The sequence below is a fragment of the Delphinapterus leucas genome, chromosome 4 (assembly GCF_059928025.1).
Source record: "Delphinapterus leucas isolate spDelLeu-1000000601 "Yukka" chromosome 4, BTC_Dleu_Yukka2, whole genome shotgun sequence".
Classification (NCBI taxonomy): Eukaryota; Metazoa; Chordata; class Mammalia; order Artiodactyla; family Monodontidae; genus Delphinapterus; species Delphinapterus leucas.
Window position 1 is genome coordinate 75,996,327 of NC_143132.1, and position 16,964 is coordinate 76,013,290.

General features: G+C 41.3%; 1 protein-coding gene across 1 annotated transcript in view; it reads left to right on the forward strand.

Annotated features, from left to right (window-relative positions):
• Positions 1 to 1,010: 1,010 nt before the first annotated feature.
• The window catches only part of FGF12 (fibroblast growth factor 12), a 244,845-nt gene continuing 228,891 nt past the window's right edge, over positions 1,011 to 16,964 (forward strand). Inside the window, exon 1 of the mRNA XM_022569526.3 lies at positions 1,011 to 2,064. Within this exon, the coding sequence (XP_022425234.1) occupies positions 1,866 to 2,064 (199 nt within the window). The 5' untranslated portion in view covers positions 1,011 to 1,865. The remainder of the gene's footprint in view (positions 2,065 to 16,964) is intronic.

Sequence of the window (16,964 nt, forward strand, 5' to 3'; positions counted from 1 at the left end):
CCTGGAGTTTCCTGTGGAGCTAAGCGCTCCAACCCAGCGAGCCGGCTAGGCGGCGGCGGTGGCGTCCAGGAGCCGGTGCGGCTCGGCGCGCTTGGAGCCTCAGCCCCCGAATGGGACTCAGCCCTGAGCGCCCCCTCCGGGGCCTGGGGAGGAGGCGGCGGGGGGCACCCCGCTAGCCCGCGGCTCCGAGCTGCCACCCGCGCAGCAGGTTGGCCGAGTTGGCGGCAGCCCGCACCTGCTTCCTGGCCCTGGACCCAGAGTCTGCGTCGGGCCCCGAGGGCCCCAGTGGTACACGCAGCCACCTCCCGACCCCCAGACCCGGCCGCCTAGGGGGCCCCTCTTGCGCCCCGGGCGCCAGACCATGGTGGGTAGCTCCGAAGCGGAGCCGCAGCCGCCTGGAGCCGACGTCGCCCGCAGCCAGCCCCCGCCCCACCCGAGCCGCCGCGCGGGTGTTCGCAGCGCGCGGGTCCCTTCCTTCTTCGGCCGGGATGGGCCGCGCGGGACTGAGTGATCGGCCTCGCGTCCGGCGGGTAATCCCCATCTGATCTGATGCCTGTGAGCCGCCGACTGCCGGGCCGCGCGAGCCTGGGGGCCCCGGGCAGCGCGGCGATGACCCGATCCCGAGCTCGCTAGGGCGCCCCCTCCTTCCCTCGCTCCCTCTGAGCCTGTGCGGAGAGCTGCTCGGTGCGGCGGCCCCGGGCGGACCATGGCGGGGAGCTCCAGTTAAAGGCGTGTGGGCGCCGAGCTGGAGAGGAGACCTTCGGCATCGCTGCCTTTTGAGGGGGCTTATTTAAACTACTGAGTCATTCCAGATTTAGGATTCCCTAAATAATCACCAACTGTGCCCGTCTTGTGCCAGAAAGAAAGAGGAAAGAGAAAGAGCACCTGCTCTCGGGACCCCGCGTACCCGCGGCGCTCGCCTCTCGCGGGTTTCTCCCGGAGGGGTGCCTGGCCCTCGAGGATCTCCCTCCCTCCCTTCCTTCCTCTTTCCCCGTCCCTCCTTCCCTCCCCCCTCCCTCGCCTCCCGCGCCTCCCGCTCTCCTTGCAGCGCTGCTGGCGGGGAGTCGCGCTCGCCGCAGCTGGAAACAGCTGCCCCCGCCTGGCGCCCCTACCCCGACTCCAGCTAACCGCTCCCACTTCGCGCCTCTCGGAATTCCAGAACTCGGGCGGCGGGCCCCTGGAGAACCGCAGCCGGTGCGATGCAGTCCGTAGACCTCACCCAGCCGGGACGGACCTCCTAATCTCTCCAGAACTGCGGGCCGCAGGGAGTTAAATTGCTGCCTTCCTCTCCTCTCTTGCGGTTGGTGGCTTGTTTTCTAAAGGAACGTTTTATTCACTTTTTAGTATTTTCTACCGGGGGCACGCTACCCGCCTCGGTCCAGACTGCTTTGTAAACGGGTTTTGTATGTATATATGTGTAGATATACTTTGGACACCTTACAACGCTTGCGCCTCTCCAACAGGGGCACGGCTTGTTGTTTTGGACATCCTTCTTCCCTTTCCACTTGGTACTCCGAACGCAGTGTGACCAAACTCCCCACTGCCCCTTGGACGCGGATCGCCTTGGGGTGCAAGTTTGGGGTGCAAGAGTCTAGTTAACAGGAAGGCCTGGGACCGCCCCGCCCCCACCGCCAGCGGTTGGGGAAGTTTACATCTGGATTTTCACACATTTTGTCGCCACTGCCCAGACTCTGACTAACGTTGTGGGCGCCGGGTTTTCGGTACTGCGGCCTTCTCAAATATTAGCACTGCCTCCACGCGCCTGCCCTGTCCCTCCAGGCCGCCGAGGTCCTGCCCTCGCCCCGGCGGAGCGTGATCCCGAGGGCGCAGTGGAACCCGGGGCCTGGGACCCGCGCTGAGCAGCTATGGCTGCAGCGATAGCCAGCTCCTTGATCCGGCAGAAGCGACAGGCGAGGGAGTCCAACAGCGACCGGGTGTCGGCCTCCAAGCGCCGTTCCAGCCCCAGCAAAGACGGGCGCTCCCTGTGCGAGAGGCACGTCCTCGGGGTATTCAGCAAAGTGCGCTTCTGCAGCGGCCGCAAGAGGCCAGTGAGGCGGAGACCAGGTCAGTAGAGGTACAGACGGTGGGCTCTCTAGAGGCTGACACCCCCCTCCCCTTCTGAAAAGCACAGGGGGCAACCACGATAGAGAACCAGGATCCCCCTCTTCCATTCTGGCCCCCGTTCTCCAAAAATGTTCAGACACCTTTCAGTCGCTCTCTGTTAGTTAATAGCGTCTTGTCCCATATTCAGGAAAACACTTTATACCTTGATGAAACCACGGTTTGACTAGGATGAGAGTTACATATATCGATGCTCCTGGTCCCATAGAGCTTGTAGAGTCCTTGAGGGCAGTGACCACTTCATTCTCCCTCACTCTCTCTTTCTCATCCATCCCTTTATCCGTCCATCCATCCATCCAGCTAGCCAGTGTTTAATCTGCCTACTGAGGACCTAAATATAAATAAACCTTCCTCCCTATATCTCTCATAACACTTAGCACAATTCTTAACACATAATAGACACTTAGTAGACACCAGATCAACTTAAATTTACTCTTTTTCTAAATCTTTCTCTAGCAACACATCAAGTCCAATCTCTCTCACATTCTGATCAATTTCTCACCTCCCCATTTTTACCCATGCCCTTTCACTTCCTTTTACACAGACCTCCTTTTCCTATTCTCTTCCTCCCATTGCTCTCATTGTTTCCAATGGCTCTGCTCATTAACTTTTCTGTCCTATTCCTTCCATCCTTTGCACACTCACACTTACTCTTGGGACATTACGGGAACAACGTAGTATCTGCAGTTTGGTCTCAGGGAGTGCAAAGAAGACTTTAGACTTATCCGAGATCTTCTAGGCCTGGCCTTTCTGAAGCTGATTCTCTTCTTTGGCCCTAAATTCAAATGGTTGGTCTTTGATGTGTCTCTGTTTACAAAGGGACATTGGATACCTCAGAATTTCAGAGGGATTATTCCCATTTTAAGCCAGGCTACCTGGAGAGAATGAAAGCAGAATTTCCAAGGTCTGTGCTTCTATCAGACTTTATTGATCCTCTGGGTGTGGCCCACAGGGTCGTTTGCAGTCTGCAGATGATCTACCCTTACTGTGGACAACTGAAAGGAAATACTGTCTCGAGAGAAAGCTTGCTCTGTGATCAGTTGACTAGTTTAGGTTAGCATCTTTGCAACTCTGACTGTGATGTTCTCCTGGGTTCCAGGAATGAAGCATATGGGCTAGGGTCATTGGGTGAAGAAAACACTTGGAAAGTCTGGACAAGTGGGGCTCAGAATTAGTTTAGAAATTTGGGATTAAGCCTTAATGAAAAAGCCATCTCATCTCATTTTTCCATTGAGTTTTCATGACGTTATTCACTCCCTAGTGGGCTCATTTTCTTATTCCGTGATGTTGATGAAATAGTAAATTTCAGGAGTAAACAAAAATAATTATGATCTGAAGGCAGGAGCTAGTAAAGCCGATTATTTTATATTCAATTAATATGGCCTGTTCATTTTATAAAGGGAAGATGTATGCAGAATACTAGAGTTATCTCTGCACAGTAAATAATTCATATTAGGGGGAAGTCAAATCTCTTGTATTGTTGTGCAAGGATCATTTGGGGGCCATTTTCTCTCAGGGCTTATGTGGCCTGCAAGGGACTTCAAGGCTCTGAATTCCATGTGACTCTTATATCTCAGTCTCTGAAGTATGTTCTTGCACTCTAGTTGGGATAATAACGTTTGTGAATAGATTCTACTCAGCCTCCTCAGTTACAAACAAGGTCATCAAGATGATAGGTAGATTGTTTTTGTGAATGGATAAGATAAACTTGACTGATCTTTGTTGAAGTTGATTTGGAGATGAGTGATTTGCATGGCTTACTTTTGCATAAGGAAATTGCTTCCTGTGACCTTTTCCTTAGCCTCTCATTAGAAAATAGAGAATTTGAGGGAATTGCTGAGTTTATTGTTCTTTTCAAAGTTCATTTAATCTTTCCCTCTTTTTCATCTACTTAGCGTACATTTCGGCAAAGAGATCATGGCTGGTGAATTCCTTTAGCTTAAGTGTCACAGTATAATCTGGCAGAGAGGTGACAGGACCTGTTAAGACATACCCAGTGCAAAGGCAGCACACGTGTTTCTGTCCACCGTAGACTTCAGTTTGTTATGAAGCTTAGCTGAGAAGAATGGGAGCGTAGGGTGCAGCAAAGCTTTCGGGGAAGATGATAGTGTCCTGTTATTGTTACTAACAAAGCCAAACAATTAACCTGTTGATTTGCTGTCAGTGACTCTGATTCATGTAGTATGGGATGAGTCTATATAGAAAGATATAGCACCTTCCACATCTCAATTCCAGAGAGGATTCTTTAGCTGGATTGGGAGAAAGTTGCTAAACACCAAAAGGAAAAAAACTATCTGAGCAAATCTGTTTTACAAGCACTTTGATGTTATGTTCACTTAATATTTGAGTTATCCTTGAACTCACTAGCCCTTCTAAGCTATATTCTGTGAACTACAAACTGAGTCACAAATGGTAAAGTGGAATAACTTGTCCTGATAAAGAATTTCCACTCTGAATTTCTGACGAGACACAAGTTCCATGGACCAGACTTGCCAGGGGAGAGAGCCTGAAACAGTGAAGCTAAGTCAGGTATTGGATGGGAAAGGCCACGGTTGTATTTCTGATTTCAGGGCTGACACATTGTCTCTTAATCCTTGTCTTAACTCACCAGGTTCTGATACATATCATGTTGAAACCTCATAAACACAGAGGGAATACTGAAATTACACAGTAAAGGTCTCAGATTTCAAAATCATGATATTGCATTATGAAAATGTGAGAATTGGCAGGGCAAGACCTCCCGTTGTGCAGTTCCAGGACCACAGGGCACCTCAGATGCTTTGTGAATGCCCTCTCTGGAGCACAGTGATGGCTTACACTGGGATTGTGTAAGCAGAATCCTTCCTAAGATAAGAGATCCTTGAGCCATAGCAAGTTGGTGGTTTATACAAGATTGCACAGCTAGATTGTGGAAAGATTGGGGCTAGAACTTGATCCAGTTGATTCTTCTTGCCTGTGCACTTCACAACACAACACAGAAAAAAGTGGTATGATGAACTGGATGTCCTCTGTCAAAGAATGGAAATAATTTTGTGCATTATTTATTTTTACCGTTAAGGTTTGTTATCATTATTATTTTGTAATTAGAACAGGAATACGGTCTCATAGAGGAGGTAACGGGTAGAAGGAAACATAGGCAATTGGGATTCTAAAATGACCATCCTATGCAAACTATTATACATAGGATGGATAAACAACAAGGTCCTACTGTATAGCACAGGGAACTATTTTCAATATCCTGTGATACTGAATAATGGAAAAGAATATGAAAAAAATGTATAATATGTGTATAACAATCACCTTGCTGTACAGCAGAAATTAACACAACATTGTAAATCAACTCTACTTGAATAAAATAAATTAAGAAAAAATAAAGTGACCATCCTATAGCAGCCTGCATTATAAAAGTAAATCCAACAGTGAAGACGTACAGACAGTGCAGGAATAGTTAGCCCCTTAGGCACTGTGCGGGCTGTAGCTCTTTGGAAATGAAATGTTGGAGACCTTGAACTGGCACGTTGGCCGAGGGCACTGAACCATAAAAAAGCCTTTAGAACAGTTCTGTTTGTGGACTTTCTAATAAAGAAAGGAGCATTCCTATGGTCATTATTTCTTGAGTAATTATTTATATGAGAAATACCTGTATGAGCCAGACGTGCTGGAATACTTGCTTAAATGTCGATACCACTTAATTTGCCATATCTAAGCTATTAGCACATCCACGTGAATTACATGGCTTATTTATTTCCAATATTTGTTTTACTTTTGAATAGAAACATCTGTACACATGACTGACTCCAGAATTATTTATGTTTTGACTCAGGAGTTGCTGCAGGTAATGGATAGCATTCATCATCAGGAAGGGAAAGGTGTTTATAGAATCTTTGAATGTTGGAGCAGCCAGGAACCTTGGAGGTCATTCGTATCACTCTTTGAGTTTTCAAATGAGAGCCTCTCTGGAAAGTACAGAGTAGTTAGTTAAGCCTAAATCTATGTATTTTAAGTGATTTTGTGATTTTATTATTTTTCTATATAATTTAATCCCTTCCCTCAAACCAGAGCATTAAAAAATCAGAAGTAATCAGGAAAATTCCTCACCTAAAAAACATTAGATGTTTTTCATAACTTAAGTTTTTGGTTTTATATTACCTCCCTCTTAAAGAATGATGTGGTATATTTATACCGACTGGATAAAATAAATCAAAGAAGTGATTATAATTTTACTAAATTTTGTTGATTTTCATTTGTCGTTTTTCTGAGTCCCTGTTTCTGAGTCCTTGTTTGTGTTATAAAAATTGAGGTTACTCAAAATATTTTAGTATTTTTCTGACTTGTTTTGGTAGATGTATAGTATCTAAGAGCATACTCATTCCAAATTTTACTATCAAATATGTCCTTTGATGTTGATGAAGGAAGCATCACAGAAAATAGAAACTTCAAGAAGAAAACTGACAAAAAAAGGAGAAATGCTTAATCATGTAATTTATGGAATATAAATTAGATTTTTATAAACTGAAATAATTCTGGTCAATATATAGATCAAGAATACATTCACATGACAGGTGATACTTTACATTTATAGCAAGTAGTCTTATTGTATTTTCTCCTTTAAAAGTATGACTCATATCTGAACTACAAAATCAGCCTAATTAAATGATATTTGGCTTAATGTCTTGTTAAAAAAAACCCAGGCTTTTCTCTTTAGAAACCCACCCTAGGGTTTAAACTGATATTTTGTATGTGTTTTTATAATCCTGTTTTCTCTACAGCAGTGCATTCTCATCAACAAATGATGTTTCCATTGTAAGGTCGTGTTAAAATAGCAGGTACTGTGATCTCTTGATTTCTTTCATCCCACAGAGATCTCATCAAGCCGTAACTCAGGATTAAGTCTTTAAAGTTTTAATGAAGTTGATATTCTTGAACAGACTTAGAAAAACAGTTTGCAGGAAATGAGACAGTCTGTATTTGAGGAAGCAATAGGAATATTTTAGAAGATCTTTAGAAACTAAAGCTTTGTCTCATATAATTATATTTTAAAGAAAGTACTGGGCTTACTAGTCAAAAACTATTGCTTTTAGTCTTGTTGAGAGCATAGTTTTACATAGATATTACAGTGTTGATTTGGTTTGAAAAATTTGTTAATAGTAATTAGTCTTTTCTTGTCTCTTTCTTGAGTACTTTGTCATAATGTATATTCGCTATGACTTCTTTCTAGAATTATTATAGATTTTATGAGAACTCTCATAAACGGTCTCATTATACATAGGAGACCAAGTTAATATACTACATTTTGGATTCTATCTGATGGCCTACCCATCAAGCTACAGAGCTTTACTTGTTGTCCAAAGAGAAATGCAGCACATCTAAAGGGCTCTGACAGACATAGAGACACAGACCTAGAGAATGACATATGGATACCGGGGCAGGGTGGTGGTGTGGTGAATTGGGAGATTGGGATTGACATGTATACGCTAATATATATAAAATAGATAACTAATGAGAACCTACTGTAAAACACAGAGAACTCTACTCAGTACTCTGTGGTGACCTAAATGGGAAGGAAATCCAAAAAAGAGGGAACGTATTAATATGAATACGTACAGCTGATTCACTTTGCTGTACAGCAGAAACTAACACAACGTTGTACAGCAACTATACTCCAATAAAAATTAATTAAAAAGATAAAAAGTTAAAAAAAAATTAAGGGCTCTGGTTCTGAGGCCACTTTCTAAGCATCTGTGAGAAGGAGGGGCCTTAGATGCAAAATGTCTCTAAATTAATCATATATGATAATAACTTTTAACGATAACTTCCTTGACTGTATAACTTCAGGATTTACGGAGTTCCTTCACAACTTCTGCCCCTTTTATTCTTCATAGCGATCCACTGACATAGTTAGCCCCATCTTTGAAATAAGAGAACTAAGCTTCAAAGTAGCAGACAGACTTGTTCAGGTTTATGGAGTCAGGAAGTGGCTAAACTGTTTCAGAAACCCCAGCCCGCACCCTGCGGATCATCTTTCTTTATCTCCCACCACCTCGAGCTAAGGAGGCTGAATCTGAAGAACTCAATGTGATTTGAAGCTGGGACACTCCGGTTGGGGGGAATCCGATGAAGAGTTCAAGGAAATGTGGCGGGTCATGTTACTTTGCTCTGGGTATGATCTGGAGCCCCCAGGGAGGATCTCTAGTGAGGAGGAGTGAAGTGGGAAGGCTGCTGGAGGTCTGCAGGCCGGTGCTGCAGAAGCAGTCCTGTGGCTGTGTCGTCACGTGCTGTTCCCAGGCTCCTGGCTGGGATGTCCCTCTCTGCATGCGGGAGCCTCGGAGATGTCAGGGGTGCCACCTGGGACACCTAAGGACCCACTGGGAGACTGGGGTCCAGAGGGGAAGACTTTCTTGACTATAAACATAAACAACTGCTTCAGATGTTTTCAAAAGTAAAGAGGTTAATAACAAGGTCAGGAGAGCCCTGTAGGATTTAGCCTTTACAAAAAAAAATTTTTTTTTAATTTAAAAATTTTTTTACAGTTACTGTTTAAGCGACTGTGTAGCAGAGTGATTAAGTTCATGGACGTTGGTGTGGAATCTGAATCCAAATTCTGGACATATTATTTGTGAGAACATTAGGCAAGTTTCTTAATACTTTGAGCCTCAGTTTGCTGATCTGTAAAATGAAAATACTATCTCTAGCGTTTGTTCAGGAAACATCTCTCTGAGGAAGAATCATGTAGGCTGAGTTCTGAAGGGTGAGGCAGGCAGAAAAGGATAGAAGAATGTTCAAGGCAGAGGAGAATAGCTTGCATGAGACTGAGGTGAGAGGGAGTTCGGTGCTTTTGAAGAAGTTGAAGTGTAACTGGAGTGACGGGAGCAAGGGGTCCAGGTGATGTTGGAAAGCTTGGCAGGGCTGAGTTGTGCAGGGCCTTGGAGACCCTCAGAGAGATTGCATATTTTAATCTAGGGTCCAAAGAGAGTCAGAAGTAGGTGGTGATATAATGTGACTTGCATATTTAAATGCACACTCTGGCTTTGGAGAGGAGAGTGGATTGTAGGGGAGCCAGAGAGGAAGCTAAGGAATCATAGGGAGGCCGGGGCAGCAGTCTGGGCCAGCAGTTCTCAAAGTGTGGTACGCAGGCCCTGGAAGCTTCTTGGAGACCTTTCAGTGGGTCCACAAGATTAAAACTATTTTCATAATGATATTTCCTAATAATACTAATTATTCATCTTTTTTCACTCATTCTGTCACAAGTGTCCAATGGAATTTTCCAGAGACTAGAAGATATATCCACAATCATCTGAAAAGGCTATTAAAATTTTCCTCCCTTTTAAGCCATGTATCTGTGTAAGGCCAGGTTATCTTTAGACACTAAAGCCACAACATCTCACAAGAGATTAAATGCAGAGACAGATTTGAGAACCCAGCTGATTTGTATTAAGGCAGACATTAAAGACATTGGAAAACACATAAACTGTTTGTTCACTCATTTTGTTTGTTTTGGAAAATATAGTTAGGTTTCATTAAACCACCTATTTATATTAACATTTGATGGGCTTATTGTTATTTTTAATAAATATTTGAAAAAATTTGTTGTAATTTCTAAACATGGTAAATATTGAAAGATATAGGCCACATAAACAAAAGCTCTTTGGGGTATTCAGTAATTTTTAGGACTGTAAAAGTGTCCTGAGAGCCAAAAGTTTGAGAACCACTAGTCTAGGTATAGGTGATGTTAACACAAAACATTATGGCAGTGGTCATGGATGTGAAAAGAGTAGGTGGAGGTAGAATGACCTGAGCCTGATAATGGGCAGGTATGGGCCAAGAGAGCATAAGGTGCCTGGATGAATCCTGCCTAAATAATTCAATAGTGAGTGGTGCCTTTGCTGAGATGGAGGATAACTAGGGGAGAAGCAGGGTTGGTGTGCGTCAGATAATACTTATCATTCCCAAACTACAAAACACTGCGGAATGCTAAGGTGAAAAATTGGGTAATGGTATTATTTATTGGTATTATAATATAAACTTATTTATATAAATTTATATAAATATATTTATTTATATAAATTTATTTATAATATAAATAATAGTGGTATTATTATTTATTGGTTAATAGTTTTACAATATGATGAAGATCCTAAATACCCCTCTGTGTAAGGCTATCTACCTTACTGTGAACTCTTTAGGGAACTTCTCCTCCTCCATTGATTTATGGCTACTACCTTGCAAGGGTAATCCAATAAGCAAATGTATTTTAGGCAGAGAAAAATATTGAGGAAAGTAGAAGACCTTAATAGTTTTTCTAGTCCTTTAAAATTGAAACAAAATATTTTCATGTCTAACAAAATTCTAAAGATACTTGACCTAGTTTAGTTGTGAATATATTCTGAATATGGCTTTTATATGTGTGGCACCTAGGTGGATTTCATACATGAGTTTGGGCCAAGTTCAGTGGTTTTTGCATAATTAAGTGCCTTTGACAAGACAAACTTTGTAATGTCCTCCTTATTTGTCCACCTGTTGTTCGTCATTTGATTAGTTTGTGGTACTTATACACCCCCAGACTCCCTGCTTCTAATCATACTTCTGTTAATGCCTCTTCACTGGAATTTAAGTGTGTACAGCCTTTTCTTAATGACTTTTCAGAGGTCATTAGAGAAACCCTAAGGTCTAAGACCAAACCTAGTTTCCTAGAAAAGAATGACATGGGACAAATAAATCAGTAGTCAAATCACGAAACGTTAGAGCTTAGATATTATACAGGCCAGTGGTTCTCAGCCTAGCTGAAAATGAAATCACCTGGGAGCTTTTCTAATGTGCTAATGCCACACAACCAGAAAATCTGATTTCTTGTATCTATTCTGGGGCCCAGACATCAGTTATCGGTTTTGCTTGTTTGTTTGTTTTGAACCTCCAAGGAGATTCTGATATGCAGCCAAGGTTGAGAACAACCAACCTGTTCAAGTCCCATCACTTCATACCTTGTGACCTTGAACAAAGAATAATTATTTTATTCATTAATGCCTTTAGAATACATTTATGAGGCCTAGAAACTGTCCACACTAATTTTAATTATAATGATGGTCGCTTCCTTTTGCTTATTGTTGAGTCTTTCCAGTGTTTAATGGTGTCCAAAACCTGAGCCACATTATATGATATGTTTATGTGCCTCATCTTCCTGACCAGCATGTGAGCTCCTAAGGATGGGACCGTGACATGTTCATTGCTAGATTCTCAGCACTAGCATCTTGCCTGTGTCACTGCAGTTCTTTGATCACTGTTAAATAAATGAGTAAATGACACACCGACTCCTTGAAACTTACCTTTACAGCAAGCCTCCAAGGAAAAGGGATTCTGAAGTTAGTATCTCCAGTTCTCACATAAGGATGCTGAGGTATAGCAAGCCTGGGGCTTCTCAAGTTCACGAGACTAGTGAGAAGTAAATTCTGGGTTTGGATTCAAGTTTGTTTTTCCTAGTTGACTTTTCTTTTCACTCTGCCAGCACTGGAAATGGGCCTCAGCGTCTTTCTTTGCAAAACAGTGGTACTATTTTAAAGGATATCTAAGAGCCTTTTTAGCTTGAAAAGTCATTAAATAGCTCCCCTCCTCCCAGGAGGAACACTCATGACCATGACCCGTGACATGAAATGCTCATCTGCCCCCTGTTTCCTACTTACACAGGAAATATTAAAACTGTTTTCCTAGTGTGCTGTTTAGAACATTCCTAACTACATCCCATGGTTTAATTACCTGAAATGTGCTATTAAACATCTCTTTGCCTAAAATATCAGTCTTTATTCCTTTTGACTCCAATTTAGGCCTTAAAAGTTAGGAATTAAATCCAGTGTACTGCAGCGTTTTAGACATTTTTTAAACCTAAGGTAAAAAGGGGGATTAAAGCGAAGTGTGAATGAGATTCAGGAGAGAAAATCTGTAAGCTTGTATAAATTATTATAAAAAGAAAAAATAAAAATTTCCAGAAGATGTAGTTTTTTATTGTTACTGGTGACTTTAATGTTTTAATTTTGCGAATTCAAAAGATGACCCAGGTCACCTTCACAGTGCCCTAGAATCAGATAATACTCCTCAAATAATTAAAAATGGGGGCAAAATTTAAATAAGTACCAAAAGTAGGAATCTGTAGTCAAATTGCCTGAGTGGAATAAGTGTCAGATTCTGTTTTTAGATAAATAGCTCTAGCTGAGCTGTCCACATATTATTATATTATCCATACCAAATGTAATATTATGCTGGGGAGAAGACTTTAAGACAGGATAGCCACCTAAATTCACCTAAAGAAGCTAGAAAAGAAAAGATTGGTCAGTGTCTGTAATTAATAAAAAAATGATGAAAAAAAAGCAGGATCTCAAATTCCAAGGAAGCCCAAGTTTCTCATGATAGAGTTAAAGCAGTGTTATTGTCATGCTTTATTGCTTCAGGGAGGACTGCAGAGGATTTTTGTAACCAGCGTGTAGCCATGAAGTTAAACATAAGTGGCAAATGAGGTGATGATTCTGAAGATCAGAATTCTAGAAAGGAAGTCATGTTGATAGAAACCCAAGTTTCCTCTGCAGTCTTCTTCTTGTGGGATAGCGCTCTGAGAGACTGGAAATTTACTTTCCCTTCAGAATGGTGGAGAGGGTTCCTGTTTGCCTCCTTGCTGAACCTGTCTTCTGATAGGCCCCAGGGCCCTTCTCCTCTGTAGCTTTTGTTCAGGAAAGTATCAATAGTTGGTAGCATCTTGAAGTTCTGGTATCCTGAGAGGTCTGCCTCTCCTCCCTCTCCACCTACAGGTCATGAGAAAAGCAGCACGAGGAAGGAAATGCACTTTGAAATCATACTTTTCCTAGTGTTTCCACATAATTCCCTTCTTTGAGGTTTTGCTGGATTTCTGGGTTACTATATAGCTTCTAGAGTTCGAATTCCACTCATGATTCTGCTAATGGGATCACCATTTTGGTTGGAAACCTGAAGGTGGAGGATCCTTGACTCCCGTTACTTTCACCTAAAGCATAGTCCTGCCTGTTCTCTTTATCATGTTATGCAACCACATTCAGTCTGAAGCTTTTGTCTCATGCTATTACACGTCTGCACTTGAGAATGAGTAACTGTGACATCAGCCTTGGGAGATCCACCTAGTGGGGTATGTGATTTAAAGTGTTATTGGGTTTGCATTAGAAAACATCAGCGCTCATTACAATCACCCACCTTATGGGGGAGGGAAGTGAGCCTCTGAAGGGGTAAATTAGGTCATATAACTATGAAAGGCAGAGCAAACACAGAGACTAAGCCTATAAACATAAGCCTGTGCCTTACTGCTACACCATAGCTGTCTCCTGTGGGCCATTGCCCACTGATGGTAGCAAGATTATCCATCTGCTTCTTTGTTTTGAGCAATTTAAATGTGGGTAGTTGCTTTTAAATATCTGTAGTCAAGTTATATTGTCAGACATCTATTGAATAGCTGTTTTGTCATGTGCTTGGGAACGGGATGTGGCAATAATGAGGAAGTACCTGTTCTTTTCCTGTAGGGCAATCTATAATTTTGTTAACTCTGGCCAGATTTGTATTACTGCGTTCCAAGTTGTAGTTTTGCTGTGTTCTTCTGGACAGTTTCTCCTGTAATGTCTAAATTTCAAGAAAAATAATAATTTCTTAATTTTAAAAAATTCACTACAATTTGTCTTTCAAAAATACATGTGGGCTCAAGACCTGGCTGAGAGCATGCTGTTTGATTATATATATTATCAACATGAATATGCTGCATAATCAAGGTTCTTTCTCTACCCCTCCTCCCACAGTGCTCTAGCCAACCCCAGCCTTGTTGCATACATAGAACATTTACAGCATCTGACCATTTCAGTTCCATAATTTATAGCTGGTTTCCCCACAAGGCATGCTGATAATTTCTATACCTGTCTTTCCCTTATTCAGACATAGCCTCACATTTTCCCACCCTGCGGCAGTCCAGCCCAGCTCCCACCTCTTATGCCAGATCTCAGATCCTTCCAGGTAGAATGAATCACTGCCTGCCCCTTCACTTGGCTTTATACCTGTATTGTCGTCTGCAGTTCAGTCTGTCTTGTCTTATAATTACTGCGTAAGTACCTGTCTCTGCCTTTGGAGTATGAGCTACTGTAGGAAAAGGACACTATCATTTTCAATGCTATCTCCATAGTAGGTGGTCAGAAATAACTCATCCAAATGAAATGAATTCTATTGGTGACTAGTGTGCTCATGGCATCAGTACTAGTCAGGTTTCAAGGGAATTTCTGCACAAATGTGAAAATGCTGAGCAAGAAAAGGAATTAGTATCTTAAGCTAATATTAATTTCCTTTTGTTCAATATTAAACTACAAAAATATCATTAATCCATTTTCATTTGGTGTATAGCTATTAGATAAATACTTAGCACTTACGTCTTCCCTTCCTCCCAACCCACCTCTCAGTTGCCACCCTTGTTTCACTCAGTATATACTTTCTTCTTTCTCAGCAGCGTAACTACTTATAAAGGGGGAGTTTCTATGGAAATGCTACAAAAGAGAGCATCTTTATATTAATTTATCTCTTTGCTCCAGAAATGGAGGGGAAGTGGGTGGCGTAGCCAGTTTGGAATAGGGCCCGTTTCTATTTTGACTGGCTTTGGTTTCTTAACATTGGGTTAATGAGAAATAACCTTTGCCATTGATTTCAAATTCATGCATGCCTGGTCCTTACATTTACAGTTGAGACCAACAAGCCATTTTACTGTTAAATAATCTTGAGGGAACATATTCACTCTGCTTTCACTTTCCTTGGTGAAGCTCTAAGTGATGGGGGAATACAGTATTGATTGGGTCTAATGAAAAAGCTTCTTTCTGTCAACTCTTTCTTACCTCATTGGCTTTTCTTTTCTTTTACTCTTAAAGCTATTGATAGCACATTAAGTAAGTCTTCTGTGTATGCTGCAGTCCTCTGTATTTATTCTTTTGCTGGGTTTGAAACCCAGCCTTTTTCTTAAGAAGATATGAATAAAAGAGGCCTTTCATTCAGTCTAAGGTAACGGTATCATAAAAATAGCATTGGACTTTTTGACCTTGGGGAAGCTTTTTTTTCTTCTCTTCAGCTTAGCTTCCTCGTTTTCAGAATAAAGGGGTTGTATCAGGTGGTTTCTGAGATCCCTTTCAGCTTTATCATTCTTGATGTGTATTTTTGGTGTTAATTCTTACAGGGAGTAGGTTGTTGGATTCCAAGATATCTGTATGTCAGATGTAAGAAAATAGCTTAATGATATGTTGGACATGAAATTCCAGAAGACTTGACATGTATATTAAGGGAATAGCACAAAATTAATACCTATATTTTTGTTTAATTGCCCTCCTCCATATTCTTTATTTGTACTTAGATCCACTAATTTAATTGAACACAAATTGACTGTATTTCTAAATTTTCTTTGTATTATTTTAGTTTTTGCATTTCACTGGGCATTCAAGATAGATCATTACATAGATTTGGACTTCAGCACTGAAGGGATTTAATAAGATGGTGGAACTAGATTTTGTTCTAATGTAGATGACATTTATTTATTTACTGGTGCAGCCTCAAAGAGAAGATAAAAATAAAAAATGGACAGCAAAAGGGACTATGTGATACTGAGTGCAAGTTGAAGACTGATTTCTGAATAAGCTAATGTGAAACATCATATTCCATGACAGTTTTAAATTAAGCAGTGGATATGTGCCGTTGGAATAGGAATGATAGTAGAGAGAAAAGTCATGCCTTAATTATCAAGTTTTTAGATTTCTCAGACTTTAAGACATCCCTTTTTGATATATTTCTACTAAGACTTCATCAATTAAGGAAGAAACCAACATTTACTGAATATCAGACTTGACATACTCTTAGCAATCATCACATTTATATTATGGAGAGTTGGTGAAATTTAATTGTGCTCATTAGTGGTAAAAATATAAGATTTAGAAAAGAAGGGTGTAATTAAAATATTGCCTAAACTGAGATTTTTGCATTTCTGTGATTTTCATTTATGTATGTCAACCCATCTCATCTGTTCTCATAGGTATTATTGGTATTTGACTTTTTTCTTCTTTAGTTTTTCCCAATTCTTTATCTATGCAGTATGGTGACAATATACATAGGGGAAATTCAGTTTTATCTTTTGAACCATTGATCATGTTATTTTACGAAAAATAAGTTTGGCCTTTTCCTTGAATTTGAAGTCTAATACAAGGTCACGTTTAGGATTTATAGCACCTGAAATTGCATGACATATAGTAGGTGTGTTGATAAACCTGATTACCTGCCTCTGGATAAGCTCCTAATTATCAGTATCGTTGTAGAGGGTATTGCTTGGAATCAACATTATAATCCAGGTTTGGTCTGATAAACCCAGAGTAAAATACCCTCAGTCTAGATTAGAATTTCTGTGAGGGCTTTAGGAGGTCATTTTATCCCTCGGCACAGTGATATTTGGTTAACTGTTCTTGCAGCTGCTGTTTATAATGTGCTTTGAGAAAAGAACTTTATAATTTCACAGTAGGGATTTTATTATTTTTTTGTGTTAACCAAACTCTTAGGATTTTCAGAAGTGGTTTTTGCCTGCATTCTAAATTAAGTCTCCAGTTGGTCTAGACCTCATCTGAATTGATTCAGGCACTTTCATGGGTAGTTCTCCCAGCATGTAAGCTATATGCTCAAAGGCCTTATGGTGTCTAATTTTAAGAGTTCTGAGCATATCTTGTTCACAATTTCAATGTTACAGTCTGTGCACCAATGTAATGAAGAGATGCACATTTTATGAGTCCCAAGACAGTTGGCTCTTTTGGGTCTCCTTGTGCTCATGCAAGCCC